This window comes from Silurus aristotelis, assembly GCF_946808225.1.
Source record: "Silurus aristotelis genome assembly, chromosome: 10".
Taxonomy (NCBI): Eukaryota; Metazoa; Chordata; class Actinopteri; order Siluriformes; family Siluridae; genus Silurus; species Silurus aristotelis.
In genome coordinates, this window is record NC_139583.1 from 4,555,008 (window position 1) to 4,580,007 (window position 25,000).

At 39.6% G+C, this 25,000-nt stretch overlaps 2 protein-coding genes across 2 annotated transcripts in view; one reads left to right on the forward strand and one right to left on the reverse strand.

Moving 5' to 3' along the window:
- Nucleotides 1-794: 794 nt before the first annotated feature.
- Nucleotides 795-16,517, forward strand: LOC310732117 (synaptotagmin-1). The gene is made up of 5 exons (XM_083552434.1): nucleotides 795-1,349; nucleotides 3,815-4,812; nucleotides 12,772-12,943; nucleotides 13,318-13,484; nucleotides 13,949-16,517. The coding sequence occupies exons 1-5, from the start codon at nucleotides 1,331-1,333 to the stop codon at nucleotides 14,096-14,098; spliced, it is 1,506 nt and encodes a 501-aa protein (XP_083408560.1). The 5' UTR covers nucleotides 795-1,330; the 3' UTR covers nucleotides 14,099-16,517.
- Nucleotides 16,518-16,815: 298 nt separating this feature from the next.
- The window catches only part of LOC310732045 (uncharacterized protein), a 195,052-nt gene continuing 186,867 nt past the window's right edge, over nucleotides 16,816-25,000 (reverse strand). The window contains exon 2 of the mRNA XM_083552238.1: nucleotides 16,816-19,864. Within this exon, the coding sequence (XP_083408364.1) occupies nucleotides 16,841-19,864 (3,024 nt within the window). The 3' untranslated portion in view covers nucleotides 16,816-16,840. The remainder of the gene's footprint in view (nucleotides 19,865-25,000) is intronic.

The following is a 25,000-nucleotide window of genomic DNA, read 5'->3' on the forward strand; positions in this document are numbered from 1 at the left end:
AAGGGATGCTTTTTACTTGTCTCATGGACATTACAACACAATAAAATTCTTTCTTCTTATATCCCAGCAATGTTAGGAGCCATGATACAGCACCCCCGGAGAACAATGCTTTAAGGGCAATTTCCTATTTGATAATTTTCCTACAACAGGATGCCTTGTTGTATTGTACTCTATAGACCTGTGTGATAAGAAGCACATCACTGAAAATACATGTAAATCCAGCTTTATTGCTGTTTATTTACTGTTATAATTAGCTCCATTTTTCTCCATGTTTCTGGGAAACTTCTCCGCTCTGGAGCGTGGCTTTAGGGATTTATTTGTGCGGATCTGACAGATTTATCCTGTCACCCTACGCCTGAGTTCTCTTAAATTCGAGACCACTCTGTGCAGCTGGAGATGGTTCCACCTCAACAGGTCCATGGGGTTGCTGAGCGGCTCGAGATCTTTTGAGATGGATATGGACTGTAGATAGTGTCTGCGAAGGCAAAGGCAATTTAAGTGCCTATCACTGCACACCTTAACAATGATGGACCTGTAATGAATGGACATTCGGTGTTAGATGAGGATGGGTTCCCTTTTGAGTCTTTCTTATGCCATCACAGGAAGTGTTTCTTGCCACTGTCTCGCTCATATAAATGTATAATTACAAGGAACAAACTTATTGGCACTAAACTGATATATTCTTTTATGCAACCTTATAACTGCTTTATCTCTTTAAAGCTGTAGACACATGTCCATTGTTCTACAAATTAACATTAATTACATTAAACTGACTTGAATTTATTTTTTACTCCGCTTCAAGAACATTGGTAAATCACTGCTTGTTAATTGAGGAGGCTCCAATGAACCTTAGAGGTGTTTAGTGGGTTTGAGGAGGTCAGGGCTCTGTGCATGATCCTGTATTTCTTCTACTCTAAACTCAACACACCATATCTCACTATGTGCACATAGACATTGTTGTGCTGGAGCTGGAGGTTCTTCACTTTCAGTTCCGTTGATGGAAAACTGTAATGGTCTTTTTTTTTGTTTTTAATGTTTGGATCTCTGACCAATCACAGCGCGTCAGAACTCTTCCACGTGCCTCTGGAGTGGAACGCCCACCTTCCGGGACGCTTAAAATGTTGCGGCGCGTCCGATGCGGCGCTTGGCGCGGTTTTGGGCGTGGTTTGAAGCACGCCCACCTGCTCGTGCTTTTCTTTTCTGCGGCGTGATCGTCGCGCGCGATGCGGAACAGCTCTGGGGGCTGAAGAGCGATCCTGATACCGGAGAGCGCGTGCACATCACCCGGTAACGCTCATCGCGGGCGCGCGCGCGTGCTGGAGCCGTGACCATGCGCCTCCATTTAGAAGGTAATAAAGTTACAAATTTTTTCATACAGAAAACAGGGACGCATAAGGATGAATATGATGATGATAATGATTACAGTATTGAATATAAAATAGTATATTTAGCAATAAAAGGGATGTTTTGGTGACAAAAGCTTCCAGTTGCACATAAAAAAAAAAAAAAATGAAATAAATAGAAATAAAAAAAAATAGAAAATAAAAAAAAGTTTTTGCACATTATTATTATAGTTTAACATAAGTAATAATGATAGTAATAATGATGAGGAGGAAGAGGAATACATTACTTATTATTATTATTATTATAGTATAAAATATAGAATATTATTTTAACAATAAAACTGCATATTTTATATTTTTATGATGATGATGATGATTTCTATTATTATAGTATAAACTATATAAGATATTCAACAATAAACAGTATATTTTTTATTGAACATTTTTATAAATGTAAAATAATAATTAGTAAAAACAATAAAGTTAAAATGACATTGAGGATGATTATTATTATCATCATAATAGTATGAAATATAACATATTGAATAGTAGATTAAACAATAAAACAGTATGTTTTATGTAGAATTTTTTTTAAAGAGTAAAATAATAATTAGTGAAAACAATGTTTTTTATTTTATTACATTTTCATATTACTATCAATCCCAACACTACTACTATACTACTACTACTGATAATAATAATAGCTGTTTACTCAGTAATTAAATACTTTACGATTTAAACACCAGTCATAGTTAAATACTGCTGCATTTGGTATTTATTTCTTTTTAGACCCTACTGTTAAGCTTTGGAAGCCTTGTCTTGCACTCCAGTTGTTTAAACCACAACATGAACTTAACCATGTGACTTATTTTTATCTTGAATTGGCTCTCAGCTTATCTCCGGCACTTAGAGCGATTGCAGTAGGCGTATTAAATATTTTCCACCTTTTAATAAGTGTAAATAGCACTTTGTTGTGGGGGATTGTATTTGCAAATAGATGTAAGTTCACTGGGGTATAGCTCTGTGTGAGCAATGTAATGTGCTGAGTCAGGGCCTCGGTGCAAAAAGGGTTTTACATCATATGAAATGACCTTAACCCTAATTAAACATGCGCATAAAGTCCATGCCATTCAAACCCCATAAGCACTTTACACATACTGATTTATTATTTGAATTGTTTCCATTTTTACATATTTTTTTTACATATATTTACATATTTTTGGTTGGTCCCTAAAATGGTATCCAGTGACCCCCACTGGTTTGTGAATCACAACATATTCTGTGAATAAAAATATGGCGGAAACACAACTGACCGTTCTCAAAAATTATTATATTTATCACTGGGTTTAATAGTTATCAGCATATTTGACTATATTTGAGTGGTCCTTGCTGCTGAAAGACTGGAATCCCAACATAAACCCATTCCAAACCGTAACTGTAATGTGAGCTCGGGTGCAATGTTCTGCTGGTAGAAAGTTTAGGAATAAAAAGCAGTAATAAATAGGCATTTTTATTGTACGCATGACATAAATCTAACATTGAATTTGCTTTGCTGTTGTACACATGTCAAGTCAAGTCAAGTCAAGTCAAGTCAAGTCAAGCCAAGTCAAGTCAAGTCAAGTTTATTTCTATTGCGCTTTTCACAACAGACATTGTCTCAAAGCAGCTTTACAGAAATCAACAGTTAAGGTGAACGATATGTATTTATCCCTGATGAGTAGCCATGGTGACTGTGGCAAGGAAAAACTCCCTAAGATGTTTTGAGGAAGAAACCTTGAGAGGAACCAGACTCAAAAGGGAAACCATCCTCATTTGGGTGCAACATCCCTGGGTGCAATATGTTTAAGAACTACTACTTTAATGACGTATTAAACCCAGATTTTTAATTCTGACACCCAAAGATTCTAGCTGCTTTTTTTTCCTTGGCAAATCAAGCTTTTCTCAAGCCATGCATGTTTGCTAAACCACATACATAAGTATCAAACTTGGGTTAGTAGGAATATGGAATCTTATCATAGCAACACATAATCCTACATACACAGACAACACGGATATGCGTAAAAAGAGAGTCTCTCAATTAGACACGTCCTCGGCAGCAGAGGAACAAACCCGATCCAGCCAAGGTCACGTGGTGGCTCTGTTTTAGATCAAAGCTTTGCCTGTGTTTGCTTCATCTCCATCTAGCTGTGATGAGGACAGATGGACATTTCCTGTGTCCTATAATCAGATAAGGAGCGATCTGTGCTGTTTAGAGAAGAAGGAAAACAATACACCAATGAAAGAAGTGAGATACAGTGTGTACGCAAACAAGATCGCCAGAGATAAAGTTTAATTTTTCCGTTGAATAACCGAGACTGTCATGACAAAAGTGAAAGATGTGATGTATAGATACCAATACATAAGAAATTCATTCAGAGTTTTAAGTAAAACATATTGTGGATGATTATGTGATATGAATAAATTTGTCTCAGTTCATTTGCAGATCCTCCTGGCTGTTGGCCTGGCCATCATCTGCTTCTGTCTTGTGCTGGGCTGCATTATTTGTTGGCGTCGCAAGAAATCCTACTCTTCTGATGCTAAAGAGGAGGAGTTTTACCTACAATCTGCCCCGTCAGATCACGTGACTGTGACTCTCAGCTCGTCCCCGTCGATCAAAATTCTTCCAGTTAAACAGCAGTATGAAGAATTGGATGGCGATGTATTGGACTATCCATTAGAGGCCAGCAGCTTTACACCATCCGATGACAGCCAGAGCAGTTTCCCGCACGTCTCAACCAGCTTGAAAAGCCCTCAGAAATCTCGATTCGCCCTCCGCCGCCTGAGCACCCCCTCTGCCCCCTGTTCTCCGTTTAAACCCAATGTTCATGGGCGAGCCTCCCTCCCGAGTATCCCTAAAATTAGCCTAGGGTCTAAAACACGCCGCGCTCTGGATCGTCGCTCAACGGTGATTGGAGACAGCTTTCTGACAGGTTCCTATCCCGAGCATTTGCCATCTATCCAACAGGGGGAGCTATCTCCATCTCAATACAGCACCAGCCAGAGCTCCAGACGCAGCTCTATCACGAACAAGCAACCTCCTACGGTTCAGTTCTCCTTGCTGTTCTGTCCAGCAGATGGCACCCTCACCATCACAATCCTCAGTTTGTTAAAGGGCTCCAGGAGGCTCAGTGGTGCCATGGTGCGAGCCAGCCTGCCCCCACTGTGCCCTGCTGCCCTTCAGGCAGTACCATCACGCAGAAACAGCCTGAGCCTAGAACCTCAGACTCAGGTGTATACTCTGATGGTTGGATCCGTAGAAGAGCTCCGGACCTGCACTCTCAAACTGGCCGTGTGCGGTAAAGATTTCTCAGGCCTCCGAGAGACACCACTTGGTGATCTAGAGCTCAACTGTAGTGAGATGGACTGGGAGCCCGATACCACCATCACCTACGCCCGCCAGCTGAATCCTGCTAGGAGGCGAGCAAAAAAGGTACAGAAACATGTTATAGTTTCAAAAGATGGGAAATGGAATACATACTTAACACTAATGCAACACATTTTAATGTACCACAAATTATCATTGGCAGCCAAGAAATATGGATTTTTTTACTAAAATCTAAATATATTTTTTGGCACAGTATGTCAATTTTCACCCAAAAAGGTTTCACAGAGAAAGCAAATAATATATAAATATTAAACATAAGAATCTAAGTGGAGGTATTGGCACTAAGATGGGACCCCATGAGTGCATAGATGCAGATTGGGCTAAGCTTATTTGTTAAGGCTCTGGTTACTGATTGGAAGGTCAGGGGTTAAAGCCCAGGTATCGGCAAGCTGCCACTTTTGGGTCTCATAAAACAAGACCCCTAACCCTCAGTACTCCAGGGGCACTGAATCGTGGCTGACCCTATGCTCTGACCGCAGCTCCTAACATCTCTGGGATATGTGAAGAAAGAATTTCACTGTGGTGTAAAGTACATGTGACAAGTATAAAGCATCTTTATTTTCTTTCTTTTCTTTAAACATGGAACAGGGAGAAACTCATTCTTTGGTTATCTTGAGTTATCCACCTACACAACTTACTACTGGTGGTCTAGTGGTTAGGATTCGGCGCTTTCACTGCCAGTCAGGGAACCAACCCCATCCATTAGGGTTGCACAAGCCAGTGCACTCTTATTGCCGGTCCCAAGCCCGGATAAATGGGGAGGGTTGCGTTGGGAAGGGCATTCAGCGGAAAAACATGTGCCAAATCGAACATGCGGATCACGAATACAGATGATCCGCTGTGGCGACCCCTACTGGGAGAAGCCGAAAGAAAGTTACACAGCAAAGAAAATTACTTTCTTTCACTACCCAAATAAGCATCCTGTTTAGTGATAAAAGAATTCCCATAAATCAAGAGTCATATTCGTTTAATATCATATCATTCAACCATCCACTCACTCTTTGTCTTGCTATGTTAATGCTCTCTTCCTTGCTTCCTGGTTGATAGTTCTTGCTTGTTACCATGTACTGAGACTTCTTTAGTGCCTATAACTAAGCACTGATGACATCTAACACATCTAAAACAGCATATGACAAATACGTTACCAGATTTACCACCAATGACACCCCTGACACACAACAATAATGCTGAATTACTGTTACAGGATTGTTATGGGGACTCACAGCATCTCAGGAACCTTAGATTATAAGGGATTTTGCACATTTAAACATGCTTTCTTTCTTTTTTTTTACAACTAGTAAGGATAGGTTAGTGTTAGGGTTTTCAACATTTTAATTGATTTGTTTTTAGAGGTTCCCCGGTGGTCTAGTGGTTAGGATGCGGCGCTCTCACCGCTGCGGCCCGGGTTCCATCCCCGGTCTGGGAACCAACCTCAGCCATTAGGGTTGCACAAGCCTTAGTCCCAAGCCTGGATAAACGGGGAGGGTTGCGTTAGGAAGGGTATCCAGCGTAAAAAAATGTGCCAAATCAAACATCTGGATAGTCCGCTTTGGCGACCCCTAATGGGAGAAGCTGTAAAAGTTTTTTTAATTGATTTGTTTTTGGAGAATGTTTTTGCAAATATAATTGTTCTTTTAAATCGAGATTGGTGATATTATGTACATAGAGCTGTATGATGTATTCAGGCCAAAATAACCCATTTGTTTATTTATTCGTTCGGTTTGTGAGTTAATAAGCACAATACATCTAGAAAGAATATCAATCTACAATTTTCACTTTTGTAAAAAAAAAAAAAAGACAATTGTGACCTATAATAGGATATATTGTACAATTTAAAACCACTCTGTTGATATACAATCTGAAGAGGTGACTTGGTCAATGAAGCGAAACCTCAGAGCTATAAAACATTCATCAGTGCATCTTGAAAATGAGATGACTCCGATTAGATTAAGATGTGGAAAAGCTGTTATTGAGCAACACTGCGTATCAGATTTGCCTCCGGCCTGTTGGTGATGTGTCATCAGTTCCATCAGCTCCATCACATTTCCCGTTTCTGAGGTCAGCGCTGCACCGTGCGTCCCCGTGCGTGTTCCTGCTCCTAACAGGTGACGCAGGTGGATGGAAAATGCGGCACTCCGCTTCTGTAATAATCCATATCACGTTCGCTCGCTCTATCTATGTGAGAATGTGACTTTGTAATCAGAACGTAGCTCCCCCTGTTTGTGTGTGTGTGTGTGTGTGTGTGTGTGTGTGTGTGTGTGTGTACGCTGCATTTTCCACTCTGCTGCTAGATGGTGATATGGTGATAGGGATTAGTGCTGAGTGACTTGAGTGGCGCAACACCCACGCTTTGTCCTCAGTGAAGAAGGAAAACTGTGCCAGAGGGCATTACTATGAGAGCGAAGAAGAAGTGTGGAGAAAGTGTAAAAAAGACAACAAACTCAGATTAAATTAAATAACAAGACTTTCTATTTTAACACTATATGGTTTGTATCTTCAGTTTGCTTCCAAAGTGTGTAGTTTAAAAGTATTATAATGCCGCTTGATGAATTTTTTCTAGCAGCGGCTCTGATAATAGCTTCAGCTATAATTCAAAACGGAGGTTAGAAAAATAAACCCAAACTTGTTATTTGACAAAGAGAATCTTATAGTTGTTGATATGGTGATGTATTCTATAAACAAAATGTCTATTTAACTTTTCTGGAAGGAGTCTCCAGTATCAGAGCTTTGTAACCATTAAGAATTACAGCATGGGAAAGTATTCAGGACAGAAAAAAGTTCTGGTTTCTCTGAAATGCTACAAGCTGTTGTGACAACAACTCAAAATTATAAGGAACAAACGTATTTCATCATCTTTTTTCATCTTCTCCGTAATTCGGGTCACGGGGGCAGCAGTCTAAGCAGATTCCCCAGACACTTCTCCGTGTCCAGGGATCGGGCTGTCAAGGCCCTCCTCTCAGCACCGGTCCCTTACGGTTCCTCCTGCAGGTGGTGAGCCCACGGGAAGGCGGCCTCACGTCGCTCCGACGTCACTGTCCTTGGTTTATTTTTCTCGTAAGGGTCCCCTGGAGCATAGAGGGTTAAGGGCCTTGCTCAAGGGCCCAAGAGTGGCAGCTTGGCGATACCGGGGCTTGAACCCCCGACCTTCCGATCGGTAACCCAGCGCTGGAGCCACCACTCCCCCAGGAACAAACGTATATAATTTGTTATTACCGCTTTATTTGCTAATATAAAATGAATTGTATCAAGATAGATAGATAGATAGATAGATAGATAGATAGATAGATAGATAGATAGATAGATAGATAGATAGATAGATAGATGGTTAAAGTAATGGATATTTGGAAGGACAGACAGATAGATAGACCGACAGAACAGACAGACAGACAGACAGATAGATAGATAAATAGATAGATAGATAGATAGATAGATAGATAGATAGATAGATAGATAGATAGATAGATAGATAGATAGATAGATAGATAGATAGATAGATAGATAGAAAAGTGGTTAAGGGCCATGCTCAAGGGCCCAGCAGTGGCAGCTTAGTTGTGCCAGGATTTGAACTGAAGGCCAACATCTTAACAAATGAGCTGCCACTTTTCTATTCACTGTGCAATCAGACTTCTTTTGTGCTTATATACATAAATTCTGAATAGATACGCAGAGCTGGTCATGATATACTGTTACAGGATAGTCAGAATGCACATTCGTTTCTGGGAATCACATTTTTTCCGACAGACTCTCTTGTTGCTGCGAGTGTAGTAGAGGAAAATAAAGTAAATCAGAAGAATCCTTTTACGTGTGGTCACCGAGAGCAGGATGCTACTGAGTAAACTCAGAGATTTACGCGTAATCCATGAAACGCTATCAGAAATCGAACATGTGTCAAAACACAGAGGGGGGCAGGCTAAAACAAACTAGAATAATCCATGATCATGAAAGGAAAACCAGGATAGGATATGCACAACCCAGGAGCTTGGCATTAATGAATGCATGAGGAGACAAAGACACAGTGGGGCGTATACAGTAAAGACAAGCTAACTAACGAGAGACACAGAACAGGTGAACACAGTCAGAAAGAGACCAGTGGCAGAATGGAGGCAGAGACGGCACTTGAACAAATGTAAATACCGTATTTTCCGGACTATAAGACGCTACTTTTTCCCCACGCTTTGAACCTCGCGGCTTAAACAATGAAGCGGCTAATTTATGGATTTTTTCGGGGGTTTTCCCGGTTTCACAAACTTCAAGACGAAAAACTGAGCCCCATAACATTAGACCAATGAAATTGCCGAACGGGTTTAGGTGAACCAATAAAACTCTTTATATTAAATCAGATGCGCTCCCACTTTTTCATCTCACTGGGAATCTTGCTCTTGATGCACAATGAGAGAAGGAATGTTGAATTATTGCCACAGGAAATTGAGTTAGTGCAAAGCCTGTTTGTGTACGTGTATATCATGATATCATTAGTGTAACAGCTCCGCTACAGTCATCAAAAAAATGCTGTTGGGATCATTTTATTTGGCAAAAAAAAAAAAATAGTTTTTTTTTTACTGATCTGATCCCATTCAATTAGGGTTTTTATAATACAGAAGATGGTTATTTAATTTATATATCCAGCAGATATTAGGAATAAACTACACGCTGTGCAGTCTAACATGCATTTATTTCTCTTAGTGATTTATTCAATTAGTTTTTTTAATACACTTTGTCCATGAAGTAGCATTAAAACTCATTCATTCATTCATTTTCTTCCACTTATCCGTAATCCGGGTCGCGGGGGCATCAGTCTAAGCAGGCCCCCGCCTTCAACTGCTGCCCAATCCTCATAGCACCGTCCCTTACGGTCCCTCCTGCAGGTGGTGAGCCCACGGGAAGGCGGCCCCACGTCACTCCGACGTCACACAGACCTTGATATTTCCCTCGTAAGGGACCCCCGGAGCATAGAGGGTTAAGGGCCTTGCTCAAGGGCCCAAGAGTGGCAGCTTGACGATACCGGGGCTCGAACCCCCGACCTTCCGATCGGCAACCCAGCGCCTTAACCGCTGGAGCCACCACTCCCCTAGCATTAAAACTGACTTATATATTATAATTATCAGCAAAAATATAATAATAAATATATATATATGCCTAATTTGCTCTTCGAGGCTGAAATCAGCAAGTCCTGCCGCGTTTATTTATGTAGGTTTGTTATCCGCCTCCTCTCTGGATTAAGACTGCATGTATTTTGTACTTGTATGTATTACGCAGCAGGGAACTCGGTGACATTTGTGAGAAACGTGCTCATTATTAGAACAGATGTTTGCTTTGTGGATTCGAAACACACACAGATGAAACAGCACCCACTGCTATGATATAATCCTCAGTAGGCGTGTGTGTGTGTGTGTGTGTGTGTGTGTGTGTGTGTGTGTGTGTGTGTGTGTGTGCGTGTGTGTGTGTGTGTGTGTGCGTGTGGGTTGAGTATGATTTAGGATTAAAACTCCAACAGTTTGCCTACTGATCAACACCAACTTCTCAATACACGTGTCATGAATGAAATCAAACGGGATTACGGATAAATCTTAAACAACAAAGTGGGAGAAAATGAAATGAAACATTACAATAATCTATAAGGAGTGCACATCTGTCTGCATCACTAATGAAAATAACCCTGTAATAAACCTGCAGGTGTTGATTGTAATGTATTGTATCGAACGCACAATAGTTGAAAAGGATACAAATGCTAAATATGGAAGTTTATTATAAAAAACAGGCAAACAAATCCAAATCGGCAGACAGAATAAAATCTAGGTTGGATGCAGAGGTGGGGGGTAATGAAGAACAAATACGTTGTTACTGTACATAAGCAGATGTTTCTGGTATCAGAATTTTATTCACTATTTATTTTTAACACATTTTTACTTTCACTAATTACATTTTCAAATATCTGTACTTTCCACTTCTTACATTTTAATCCAGACTCGTTTCTTTAGTTTTAATCTATTTGGTGACATGATAAATATTTTTCCTTTTTATTCCTCACCGTTTTCAGCAAATCAAACAATTTCCTGTCATTGCACAGATTTTTCAACCTGCCACTGGTGTATCATTTCCTGGCTCTTGCACACCACTGATGTAGACTAGTTTATGAAGCTCACAATAAGCAGGCAGAAGCCAACAAGAACTATAGCTAACATTCCTGATTACCTGATCAGCATCATATTTTCTCTGCTTGTGTTTTATATGGTGGTTGTTTAAATAGTTATAATATATTAATATGATGTGAGGTCCAGTTACCCACGTGACACTAAAACAGGTAGTAGTAAAGGCTACTTTTTACTTAAGTACTTTTAAAACATTAGTATCTGTATTTCTAATTAAGTAAAGAATGTGTGTACTTTCACCACCTCTGATTGGATGATGAATAAGGCTAAATAAGTACATAAACAAGAAATCAAAATGAAAAAACAAAAACAAAAAATACAAACGATAACCATTATAAGTTTGCCAATCGAGGTAAAACCCAAGGTACTTTGTGTAACTAATTGATTAAAAGTACCCTTCTTTTTTTTTTTTTTTTGAAAGTCCAAAAATACAAACAAATCAGGAAAAACAAAAACAGTGTTCACAGAACAAAAATCCTAAAGAGGAAATGGTGGATAACGACAAAATTGGATCGGAAAATCTGGAAACGGGAATTATTGGAATTAGGAGTTGGCGACTCTGAGGGCGTCTTTGTTTGGAACCAGGTTGACCTCATTTTGAACCCCTTGCCAATAGTTATGGAGTGGCGGAGTGGTGCACAACGAGCGTTCACTGTAGAAGCCTTTTATAAGAATGGTGATAGTTTGAGTGAAGGGAATTTCAGGTGGGACGTCATTCCGTTTGCTTATGTGATTACATAAATCAACAGCTCAACACAGCGATGAAGCATGTTGTCGAACAGAGCGTTGAGGGCAGCTCTGGTGTGTGGGCCGTTCAACGCCACCCGAAGACTTCTTTTTTAGGGCTTAACCCGTTTCTTTGAAATTAGCAGACGGGACACAATTATGAAGTCCTAACTGGTAATGTTGCCGAAATTCCCTTTGTGCAGCACTCACGCTATCACCATTATTATAAAAGGTTTTACAGCCAACCCTCTCCACTGATTCATTATAACTAATGGCGAAGAGGGTTGGAACTGTTTCCCTGCACCACTCTGTACAACTCGAAAGCAGAACACAATTAAATCTACCACTTAAAAGGGAAAAAAAAAAAAAAAAAGGCTTTCCCTGGAAAAAGCACGGAAGAAGAACAAATCTTTTTGAAACCACTTACACAGGGCTGCTCGAGATAGGGCTGGAAACACAGGCAACCAAAATGTAACAGACAGACTGCATAACGTTAACAACTACGACTGAACACAAGTGGAAATAATAGGTAGCTATTGAGGGACACAGGGACACAATGGCGACATCTTGTGGGGAGAACAGGAAACACAAGAAAAGAACAAACAAAACAGGGCACAAAAACTTGACAGGGTTCCCCAAATCCTGACAGAGTTCAGTTGAACCTATGGTGAGAATTGTGTGGAGACATTACATGAGTGGAAACAAAGGCACACACAAGATCTCTGACATTGATATGTTTTTGAATTGTATTGTGTAATTTACTGTGTAAAGATTTTTACAGAGATCAGTTTGCAGTTGCATTTGATATTCATCCACAAAACATTTATTGTATTATAGCAGCTCATTCTTTCCCCAGCTTCTTTTTTTCCTCTGTTTTGACCTTACTGTGTTTAAAAACTCATGTTGAAGAAAAAACACACCAACAAAGCTCAGACACTGGAGACTTCCTTCATGAATGATAAATTTTCACATCAGTTTTTATACGCTTTTTTCTTTATTCAACCTCAGCAGTGGTTTAAAAATGATTATGATTATGTGAGTGAGTGCATTAATATATTCCAGTGATTTACTTTGCAGCTGAAACTACTTCCAGTTTACTGACTGCACTATTTTTCATGTGTGCTTTCAGAGCCACAGTATTCAAGAGCCCTTGGGCACGTTGAGGACATCAGTGTGCATTTCCAAGCCTTTGGGTCAACTTTTTGTCCTGCTTCAGTACCAGACTCAAGCCCATCGGATTAAAGTGATGGTGCGCAAAGCTGAGAACCTTGCCAAGCTGACTCGAATGCCTGGGGCTGCAGGTATGCTAGCATTATTTACTGTTAGTTCAATAATAGTTCAAGTGAAGGGGAATTTCATGCTACTAAAGACACATCTGTGTGCCACCACATTTGTTAAACCGAAGAGAAACCACATATGGCTGGAGAAATCAGGTGTCACAATTCTGTTGTAGATTTAGTGTATTGTCTGAGGTACTAAACAAAGAACATCTACAAAGTTAGCAGCAATTTCTCCTATTCAATGAGATAATAAACAAGACATTGTTAATTAAATGATGATTTAATGAAGTTATTAAATAGATAAATTAATGAATACAGGACTTTAACAATGGATCTGGTTTTTATTGAAAATTCCCACAAATCAAAAGTGACAGGAGCTTTTCTTCATGTATCAGATCACTACATCGTCATCAACCTGCGTCAGGGGGGGAACGTGATCAGTACTAAAGAGACCAAAGGGGCTAGTGGACCTAACGCCGTGTGGAACGCACCGTTCCTGTTCGATTTACCACCTGGTGACATCATCAGACTGCCTCTGGTCCTGGAGTTCATCGTTATGCAGGTAAATAGAAAACATCATATCCTTATATATACCTTTTTTTTTTTTAAATGATCATGTAAATATTTTTTAGAACACGTTATAGAACAAATAAATGTGGAATTGCCCATTTATTATATATATATAAATTTCGAATATACTGAATAAAACATGAGACTATTGAATGGATTCTGAATATATTGAATGAATTCTGACGTCATCTTGTAGTTTAGGCAGAATAAGAAAAAAAGATATACTTTGGGCAGAACGAGTGAGTCAGCGAGAAACTTACGATGATGCAATTTTGAGAAATGAAGAGATGGTTAACACATTGGTGAGTGCGTGTAAAGTCAGAACTGCGAGATAAAAAGTCGCAATTGCGAGAAATTAAGTCAGAATTGCGTTTTATTTTTCTTCTCGCAATTGCAACATTTTATCTCGCAGTTCTGACTCACCGACATATATATATGTATATATAATTTTCACAGGGACGGCTCTACACAAAAAGTAGTGTACTTGGTCGTGTTCTGATTGGCTCTGAGGGCCCGGAGGAGGGGCAACAGCACTGGAAGGAGATGTGCAGCCGAGGGCAGGTGGAAACAGCACGGTGGCACACACTCCTCTTAGATACACCCTAAAGCCAACTCAAAATACTGGACATTGTTTATAACAGTGGGGTTTCTCATCTCCAGCAGCAGCAGCAGCATTTTATTGGGACTCATCCAGTGATAAAGGATGTATTTATTATTGTGATTGCAGTATTTATTCATAAAAACTGTTGCAAATTATTTTATTTTTACTATAATACTTTTCAATCCACTTCAATTTCATTTGTGTGGTGTTTTTCAGTGTTGTCACGAAGCCAGTTCACAGAAGTGAAAGGTCTAGACTGGGTATAAAATGTTAACGAGAAGGAAAAAGGATAAGCTACTGCCTAGAGAGAAAGCAATTGTGGTCATTTACATAAATAATGTTCAGTTTAATTATGAATAACTGATGAATATGTATTATGAACAGTCTATATGTTGTTTTCTTCTAAAAAAAAATCTACAATTGGGACCATCACAGAAACTGTAATGTTTCCACTACAATACCATTACAAACCATCATCTGCAACAATCCAAACCATTACCAAATGGTCAGTGTATTATATACTGTGTTTGTGTTCATAATGAAATCATTCTCCAAAAACCAAACACACGAGTGTAATGTACTGAAATGTACTGGAACCCGGATGCTCAATAATCTCCTAATGGCCCCTAGTGTTATTCAGTAGATACCAACATGTAGTTACTAGAATGTGCTCTATTGGTTCTCAAAACATAACTATCCACTAATAGAAGACGCATGGAAGTGCCCCCTTTTATTTTCTTTTGTTAATATTTAATTCTACAACTCAGGCAAACCCGGGAAAAACAGCAATTATATTTGCACCATTACAGTTTCCATTAGAACCAATACAATTCCCAATGTAACTAAAACCATTATTACTTCTATAAACACTGATCAGGTATAACATTATGACCACCTGTCTAATATTGTGTTGATCCTCTTTTTGCTTCCAAATAAGTTGTGAACCGTCGAGCATTAACAGCATGAACTTCTTCAGTAGTTTGAGCTACAGGAGCTCGTCTGTTGGATCGGACCACACGGACTAGCCTTCGCTCCCCACGTACATCAATGAGCCTCGGCCGCCCACGACCCTGTCGCCAGTTCACCACTGTTCCTTCCTTGGAGCACTTTTAATAGATACTGACCACTGCAGACCAGGAACATCTCACAAGAGCTGCAGTTTTGGAGATGCTCTGACCCAGACGTCTAGACGTCACAATTTGACCCTCGTAAAACTCAAATCCTCAAATCAGCTGCCATTAATGTCATGCTGTCTCGCTTTATGTCACTTCAACAAGATGTTATTTGGCATTGAATTGATCTTGTGTTATAACACTTCCCATGTAGACCTATAGTATTTTACAAGGTTATAACAACTGATGTTGTAACTTCAATGATGTCTGATTCAGATAATTAACTCTATATTTACACATTCTGGTGACTTTAAGTGAAGTAAGATTATGCTAAGATGTTATGACACAGTGAACAAACAGTAAATGCATCTTTTTTCCAGTTGTCCATGTGTACTGATATCGTAGAAACATTCATCTCTGTATATTATGATCTCAAATAACGTTGATGGACTATGTAAAAAGTGCGATTGTACGATTTACTACATGGACAAAAGTATTGAGACACCTGACTTTTTGGTTCTTCCTCAAACTGTTACCACAAAGTTGAAGGCACACAGTTGTATAGTATGTGTTTGAATAAGATAGCATGAAATTTTCCCTTCACTTGAACTAGAAGACCCAAACCTGTTCCAGCATGAAAGTGCACCTGTGCACACGAAGACAGGCTTTACATGGTTTGTAATGGAAGATCTTTATTGGCCTTCTGTAAAGCTCTGACCTCAGAGATCAGAGCTTTACAGATCCTCAGATCCTTTGGGATGAATGGGAATGCTGATGGCACCTCAGGCCTCCTCACCTCACCTACATCAGTACCTGACTTTACTAACACTTTTGAGGCTGAATGAGCACAAATCTCTATGAGCACACTCCAAAATCTAGAGAAATATTTCCCCAGAAGAGTGGAGGTTATTATATCAGCAAATGGGGACTAAATGTGGAATCCGTTGTTCAAAAAGCACATAAGAATTTTTTGTCAGCAGTCCACAAACCTTTGTCCGTATATCAGTGTATCAGTGGATTTGTATGATGCTTCTTGACTCACATTTATGTACAATTGAGGAAAAAAAATATGTGAGGGCTGTGATTTTACTTATACAACCTATACAACAATTAAATTAATTCTCAAATCTGATTGGTTAGAAGGTCCTGTTTAATTTTAACAACAGCAGCTACAAGTTGCAGCTACAAGGCAAATCACAGGTGTACTGTATCTAAATGCATTGTTCTTATATGTAATTGTATATATGTTAACAGCTTGTATGGCATAATCTTCAGTCTAATAATAAACATACAATTTTGTAAAGAAAGAAAACATTGTTGTTTACTGTAATTAAATGTTTATTTATTCAATATGTATGGAAAGAGTCTCCATTGTCTGTGCTTTGTATCATCAATTCTTCACTATGGGAATGTCTTCAGAAGGGAGTTTGGTGATTTCTCTATATACTATGTTTTTTTGTTTGTATTTTTGCCTGGTGTTGCCAAAAAGACGAGCCCGTTGATGGAATGACCATTTGAAATAATCCAAGTTAGAACGTTTGACAATGTTTGACTCTCAACAGCTTTATATAATATGATGTGATTTTCTGTGTTTGTATTATATACTTCTTCTTCTTCTTCTTTCGGCTGCTCCCATTAGGGGTAGCCACAGCGGATCATCTGTCTCCATACCACCCTGTCCTCTACATCTGCCTCTTTTACACCAACTACCTGCATGTCTTCCCTCACCACATCCATAAACCTCCTTCTTGGCCTTCCTCTTTTCCTCCTACCTGGTGGCTCCATCCTCAGCATTCTTTTACCAATATAATTCATGTCCCTCCTCTGCACATGTCCAAACCATCTCAATCTCGCCTCCCTCACCTTGTCACCAAAACATCCTACATGCGCTGTCCCTCTAATAAACTCATTTCTAATCTTATCCATCCTCGTCACTCCCAACGAAAACCTTAACATCTTCAGCTCTGCTACCTCCAGCTCCACCTCCTGTCTTTTACTCAATGCCACTGTCTCTAATCCATACAACATTGCAGGTCTCACCACAGACCTATAAACTTTCCCTTTCATTTTTGCAGATACCCCACTATCACAAATCACTCCTGTCACTCTTCTCCACCCACTCCACCCTGCCTGCACTCTTTTCTTCACTTCTCTAACACACTCACCATTAATTTGCACTGTTGTCCCCAGGTACCTGAATTCCTCCACCTTCTCCAGCTCTTCTCCCTGCAACCGCACAACTCCACTGCCCTCCCTCTCATTCACACACATGTATTCTGTCTTACTCCTACTGAGTTTCATTCCCCTTCTCTCCAACGCATATCTCCACCTCTCCAGGCTCTTCTCAACCTGCTCCCTACTCTCACAACAAATCACAATATCATCCGCAAACATCATAGTCCAGGGAGACTCCTGTCTGACCTCGTCCGTCAACCTGTCCATCACCACTGCAAACAGGAAAGGGCTCAAGGCCGATCCTTGATGCAGTCCAACCTTCAGCCTGAACCAGTCTGTCGTTCCTACTGCACACTTCACTGCCGTCACACTGTCCTCATACATGTCCTGCACCACCCTCACATACTTCTCTGACACACCTGACTTCCTCATACAATACCACAACTCCTCTCTTGGCACCCTGTCGTACGCCTTCTCTAAATCCACAAATACACAATGCAATTCCTTCTGTCCTTCTCTATACTTCTCCATCAACATTCTTAAAGCAAATAAGGCATTTGTGGTGCTCTTCCTCGGCATGAAACCATACTGTTGCTCACAGATGGTCACCTCTTCTCTCAGCCTGGCTTCCACTACTCTTTCCCATAACTTCATGGTGTGACTGATCAACTTAATTCCCCTGTAGTTACTGCAAGACTGCACATCTCCTTTATGCTTAAAGATCGGTACCAGCACACTTCTTCTCCATTCCTCAGGCATCTTCTCACCTTCCAAAATCCTGTTAAACAATCTGGTCAAAAACTCCACTGCCATCTCTACTAAACATCTCCCCGTTTCTATCGGTATGTTATCTGGTCCAACCGACTTTCCACTCTTCATCCTCTTAATCGCTGCTCTCACTTCCTCCTTACTAATCCTATCCACTTCCTGCTTCACCAACTCCACATCATCCAACCTTCTCTCTCTCTGATTTTCCTCATTCATCAACTGCTCAAAATACTCCCTCCACCTTCTCAACACACTCTCCTCACTAGTCAGCACATTTCCCTCTCCATCCTTTACTGCTCTAACTTGCAGTACATCCTTCCCAGCTCGGTCCCTCTGCCTGGCCAATCGGTATAAATCCTTTTCTCCTTCCTTAGTGTCCAACCTCTCATACAGCTCCTCATATGCCTTTTCCTTGGCTTTCGCCACATCCCTCTTAACCTGCTGCCGCATCTCCTTGTACTCCTGCCTACTTTTCTCATCACTCAGTCGATCCCACTTCTGTTTTGCCAACCTCTTTCTCCTTATGCTCTCCTGCACTTCCTCATTCCACCACCACGTCTCCTTGTCTTGCTTTCTATTTCCAGATGTTACACCAAGTACTTTTCTAGCTGCCTCCCTCATCACTCCTGCAGTAGTTGCCCAATCTTCCAACACCTCCTTAACACCACTGAGCCTCTGTCTGACCTCTTCCCTGAACCTCACACTACACTCTTCCTCCTTCAGTTTCCACCATCTTATTCTTCTTTCAGTCCTCACTCTCCTCCTCTTCTTCTTCGCCTCCAAAACCATCCTACAGACCACCATCCGATGCTGTCTAGCTACACTGTCCCCTGCCAACACCTTACAGTCTCCAATCTCCTTTAGGTTGCATCTCCTGCATAGCACATAGTCCAACTGTGTGCACCTTCCTCCGCTTTTATACGTCACCCTATGATCCTCCTTCTTCTTAAAATAAGTGTTCACCACTGCCATTTCCATCCTTTTAGCAAAATCCACCACCATCTGCCCTTCCACATTCCTCTCCTTAAAACCATACCTACCCATCACCTCCTCATCACCTCTGTTCCCTCCACCTACATGCCCATTAAAGTCTGCCCCAATCACCAATGGTTCTTTCCTAGGTACACCATCTACCACTTCATCTAATTCACTCCAGAATCTTTCCTTCTCCTCCATCTCACAGCCAACTTGTGGAGCATAGGCACTGATGACATTTATCATCATCCCTTCAACTTCCACCTTCACGATCATCACCCTATCAGAAACTCTCTTCACCTCCACTACACTCTTACTGTACTCTTCCTTCAGAATCACCCCTACACCATTTCTCTTTCCATCCACACCATAATAAAACAGTTTAAACCCACCTCCAATGTTCCTGGCCTTACTCCCTTTCCACTTGGTCTCCTGAACACACAGCATATCTACTTTTCTCCTCTCCATCATATCAGCTACCTCTCTCCCTTTACCCGTCAAAGTACCAACATTTAAAGTACCAACCCGAACCTCCACTCTCCTACACTGCTCCTTTCCCTGCCGTCTCTGTAGATGTCTTCCTCCTCTCCTTCTCCTCCTTCGTCCAACAGTAGCCCAATTTCCACCGGTACCCTGTCGGCTAACGATACCTGTGGCAGTCGTTGTTAACCTGGGCCTCGACCGATCCGGTATTAAATTCTCATTTGTGATCCGCATATTTGATTTGGCACATGTTTTACGCTGGATGCCCTTCCTAACGCAACCCTCCCCGTTTACCCAGGCTTGGGCCCGGCACTAAGAGTGCACTGGCTTGTGCATCCATAATGGCTGGGTTTTTGTATTATATACAAACACAGAAAATATGACTTGACATTTATTAACAAATACATGTGGTAGAGTGACAGATAAGAAACAAAATAGTAGTTCTTTTAAATGTTTTATTTCTTTACCTAAATTCACCCAGATTGGGGTGAAATCCAGCATAGGTCATGCATCATAATATGTCTGTTCCTGGTTTGATTTAAAAAAAATTCTCTCATGGTTGTAGGCTAATGGTATCTTAAGTTTATAATCTGGTGAATCAGTGTTGATTTATTCATCGATAGAGACTCAATGCATTCATAGCGTCTGCTTAATGGCGTAAATGTAAAAGTAAATGCCTTTATGAGTGTATCTGATGTAAATTCGCCTTTTCAGTTTAGTTATCCCAAATGATGTTGTAGTTCAGCATGGTTAAAACAGAGTACTAGGACATTGTGAGAAAATTGTAGAAGCGCTGATGCATACTCATTCTTGGAAAGGGCTTATAAAGGCATTAAGTAGCAGTATGATCACTGTATAATTAAATGAACGAATGTTGATCAGCATCTCTTGCTAATCCAGTGTAATATCTATAGCTAGATGTTGTAGCTGTGCAATGTTTGTGCAAACTCTGTATTTTTTTACAATAAACAATCATAATCCATAGCATATCTCACAGTACCTGAGTTAGCAAGATTATGAACATCGATTAGTTTAAAGTAGTGAACCAGTGGCTACAAAACAGGATGAATAAATAACATCACAGACCGTTGAACCTCCTATAGTATCAGGAAGTGCATGTGGTCTTTTCCTTAGTTCATATTACAGTTGATTTATTCGAAAAACACAGGCAAACTTGGGAAGAACAACAACCATATTAGCAAACTTAATTAGGATGAAGATAACATCGATCATTTAAGCTTTTTGTTCCTAACATAATTTCTGTCCATATCACAACATGATGACTAAAATCGTAAAGATGCGTATCTTGTTTATAACCAGTCGTGCACTGCAATCTCAATTTTAACCCACATGTCATCCCTGGAAATGTTTTATATTTTTAAAAGAAAAAAGACTGAATTTTATTAAACTGATATTATTTATAAAGCTGTAGGACGAGGTCAGCTGGAAAAGGAAGTCATGTGTAATGAGAGAGTAATTCAATTCAGTCCATCTCACAGTGTAATAAACTTATTAAGATTAAGAGTGGCAGATTGGGCATGTTGGTGACTCATCGTGGGCTGGTTCGGCATATTAGGCCGTGTTTACTGATATTTTGCAGACAGGAGCAAAACTTTGCATACCCGTAGGGCAGGAAAAAAGACAAACACTGAATATATGGCAAAATTAAGATCTTTGACACTCTCAGAAGTAACAAAAAAGTCAGATAATATGTATAACAAGACACATACACTAGAATAGCATCAGACATTCAAAAGCCAACAGTGTTATGTATTTACAGTTTATTATAGACAGAATTAATAATGTTCACATCTATATGCCTTTCCTTTTTTTTTTTTTTTTTTTTTTTTACTTTTTTGTGAAATGGAGCTATATTTCTCTTTTTCCATATAATCTTATCAAGCCAATTAAAATGTTATTAGTCTTGTAAATGTAGGATGATATATTTGCTATATCTTTACCAAATATGTTTATTTCAATTCCATAATGTTAAAATGAATGTGGCCTGACATCATTAACGTTCTAATGTAATTCCTACAATTACTCCATGTGATCCAACATGTGATCTATACACTGTTCCCCATCTTCATCCTCCTAATACGTTCAACTCCCTTGTATGATGAATGTTTGATCCTCTAGTTCGTTCTTTTGCTCCTTCTCTGCAGGGTGTCTGACTCCTGATAACTCACTTTCCCAATCAGTTCAACCTTCAGTGTGTAGGATATATTCAACACCCTGACATTTACTCTCTGCCCACTCATTTGCTCTACCTGCCCCTATCTCCCACTCTCTGAGTGATTCATGCTGCCATCTCCACGACTCCCCCACAGTCTGCAGGAGGCTCGACGCATCGGTGTGGGTTCTCCTCATGGGTTTTCCTCTCCAGTAAAAAAGCTTCACAAAAATGTCTTAAGCTGAAATTCAATTCAGATCAGTTGAACAACCTACTTTACATTGGGTTTACAGTAATCCAGCTGGAGATTTAGATCCCTAATAAAGCACCAGTGGTGAGAACCCGCTAAAATCAGTTGTTAGTTTTTAAAGCTTTTGCTCATGAAAGCATCCAAAATCCCACTGAAGTTAAACAAGGAACAGGATATGTAGCTACAGTCTCTGGAAACGTACGTACCGAATACAAAAGGCACATCTGATGCGTTTACACATTACACCTTTAGAGATAAGATCGCTAAAAGTGCACGACAAGCATCTACCTTTTAATCTCAACCATCTCTCATTATCCAGCCAGCTTTCCTGCACTGCACGTAAATGCCAAAACGTGCGTCATGGGTGAGAAAGCAGGCAGAGCTGTTTGTAATGGCTTGCCTGATACGCTGTAATGGATGGCCATTAGGGCAGAAACACACATCAGCTCTCTGGTGTATTTGACTCGTGCGCAGGGAGACGGCTTTCCTGTTCTGATGCAATGATGGAGCCGACATGACTCACACGTGCAACACAAATTACAATCATTTTTTATAAGCATTGATACAAAAGGTGGTCACTATCCAAATAATCACCTCTTTCATATCAAGGATGTGGCTCTCAATCTCGATCTTCTTACTCCCCGTCTGCTAATTAGCTAACGAGTTAATGAGCAGCTACTGATGAAATGCATCATGTGGTGCCAAGCCAAATCCAATACTTTCCTATACTGATGAATATAGATGTCCTTTAACCAGATGAGGATGGGCTCCTAGGTTTCTTCCTTATAATCATCTCAGGGAGTTTTTTAATTCCTGGAACAAATTAATGCCCATGTCCATTGTTAAAAGTGCTATATTTACAAATAAGATTGAATTAAGTATCTAATAGTACAACGATAACAGGTATCTAGCATTTTTGATGCACAAATAGCTTGGCTGAATAAGTTATACAATACACAACTAAGCAAAATGATATAGAATAGGAAGCCATTTAGTATTGTGAGATTTTCTTCTCCTCTAAACGCTGCTTTAAAGCACATCTTAATCGGAGCCAATTCATGTTTGTAATGGCCTATGTTTCCGTTAATTAGCACTGATTCTCTATCTCCTGGGCAAGCAAACATCCTCCAGATTGACTGTACTTCCGATCAGAAACCCCATTCCTATCAGAGCTAAAAGTATTGGGACACCTGACTTTCCATCTCCAAACTTTTACCACAGATTTGGAGGCAAACCGTTGTATAGGATGTCTTTGGATGCGATAGCATGAAATCTTTACTTGACCCAGGAGGATAACAAGTCAAGTTACTATCAAACATACAAAAGCCAGTTCAATATATAACCTTTGTAAAATTACTGTAAATATCTTGTTTGTGTACTTACCGTGTATAGTGTGTACTGTATCCAGCTAATAACCAGCTATTGAAGATACATGAATTAAGGTGGTAAATGTATTATGTGTGCTATCTCAAATCCAATCATTTCACCCAGATAAAAAGGGGCTCTATTTGAGTCTGGTTCCTCCCAAGGTTTCTTTCTCATACTTACATGTATGGCATTTGGCAGATGATCTCATAGAGATATGATCTTGCATATGGTTGCATATGATCTAATGGAGTGTTTTTTCTCAAAATACATTCCTGTTTTGATGAATGATCTCCTTCACACAGCAGAGGATGGTCAAGCTCATTTTGAGATTAAAATTTTTCAGTATAATATGCCTAAAACTAATAAACACAGATTATTTAACTAATGTATATATAATGTTTGACTGGGAAGGAGGAAAAGAGGAAGGCCAAGGAGGAGGTTTATGGATGTAGTGAGGGAAGACATGCAGATAGTTGGTGTGAAAAAGGGAGATGCAGAGGACAGAGTGGCATGGAGACAAATGATCTGCTGTGGCAACTCAGCCGAAAGAAGAAGACGATATATAATGTTTGACTAAGTTCCTTGGTTTCTTAATTAAAGGATCATTCATTTCTTAGGAACTTAGATCACTGTGTGTTTTCAGGCAGCTATCATTATTTGTGCTTTTTCTTTCTTCCACTTTAATTTTCATACTTGAAGATTTCCATCCTTTAGGATAAAACTGTTCTGCTTTCAATTCAAGACCTTGTAGTTGCACATTAACGTTTAACAGAGGATTTGTTTGGATTTGTTGAATCAAGAATTTGGGTACCTCAGGAGTTCTCAGTAAACGTAATGTAGTAAACAGTGCCCTCTTGTGGCAAGATAAAGCAACGCATACAGATTGCTACTATTTATGAATTTTTTTTTTTTTTTTTCTTCAGCTGGCCAAAATCACACTTTGTCTGTATGAACAAGCTGTTAGAAAACGAATGGATAATAGACAGAAGATGATGGATTAACTGAGAGGCAGGAAAGCACAAAATGGGACACCCAGTAAAATCCTCTAATTCCATTACTCTGAGCACCCATTGCATTGATCCTAAATAAGCCCAAAAAATTATTTTCTTTTTCAAAAACAGTAGATATACAACCAGTTCTTCCAGTGGATTACTAAAATTCTTACAAGTATTGCTGAAAATGGACAGTTATGTGCAAAGGAATGCTTCACCTAATCATATTTGCATACATTTGCATTTTCCTTTGTATGATGTAAGAAATAAAATGATTGTTTTCATCAGAAAGAGATATTTACAGCACAGTTTTTTGGAATTTAACTAAATCTAACATATCTGTCAATTACTAATCCTGCTTAATCTCCTAATCTCTCTGATTAGGTTTAAAGACCATGATCAATTTCATGAAATAATTTTAGGTTATTTAGATACTGGGATTTTTTTTATAATGAATATGGGAAGAAATGCCTTATGAGGTAACTGGTTTTAAAACCAGTTGATTTGTTGCACATTAGCAAGTGTGGTTCATAAGGTTTATAAAGAAAATGGTCATGTAGATTCAAATGACACAAACACTGATATATTCAGGTCAGTTAATGTAGGTAATG

Coding starts and splice junctions, on each gene's coding strand:
- LOC310732117 (XM_083552434.1), top strand. Junction 12,944..13,317: donor TCGAATGCCTGGGGCTGCAG/GTATGCTAGCAT, acceptor TTCATGTATCAG/ATCACTACATCGTCATCAAC. Junction 13,485..13,948: donor TGGAGTTCATCGTTATGCAG/GTAAATAGAAAA, acceptor TAATTTTCACAG/GGACGGCTCTACACAAAAAG.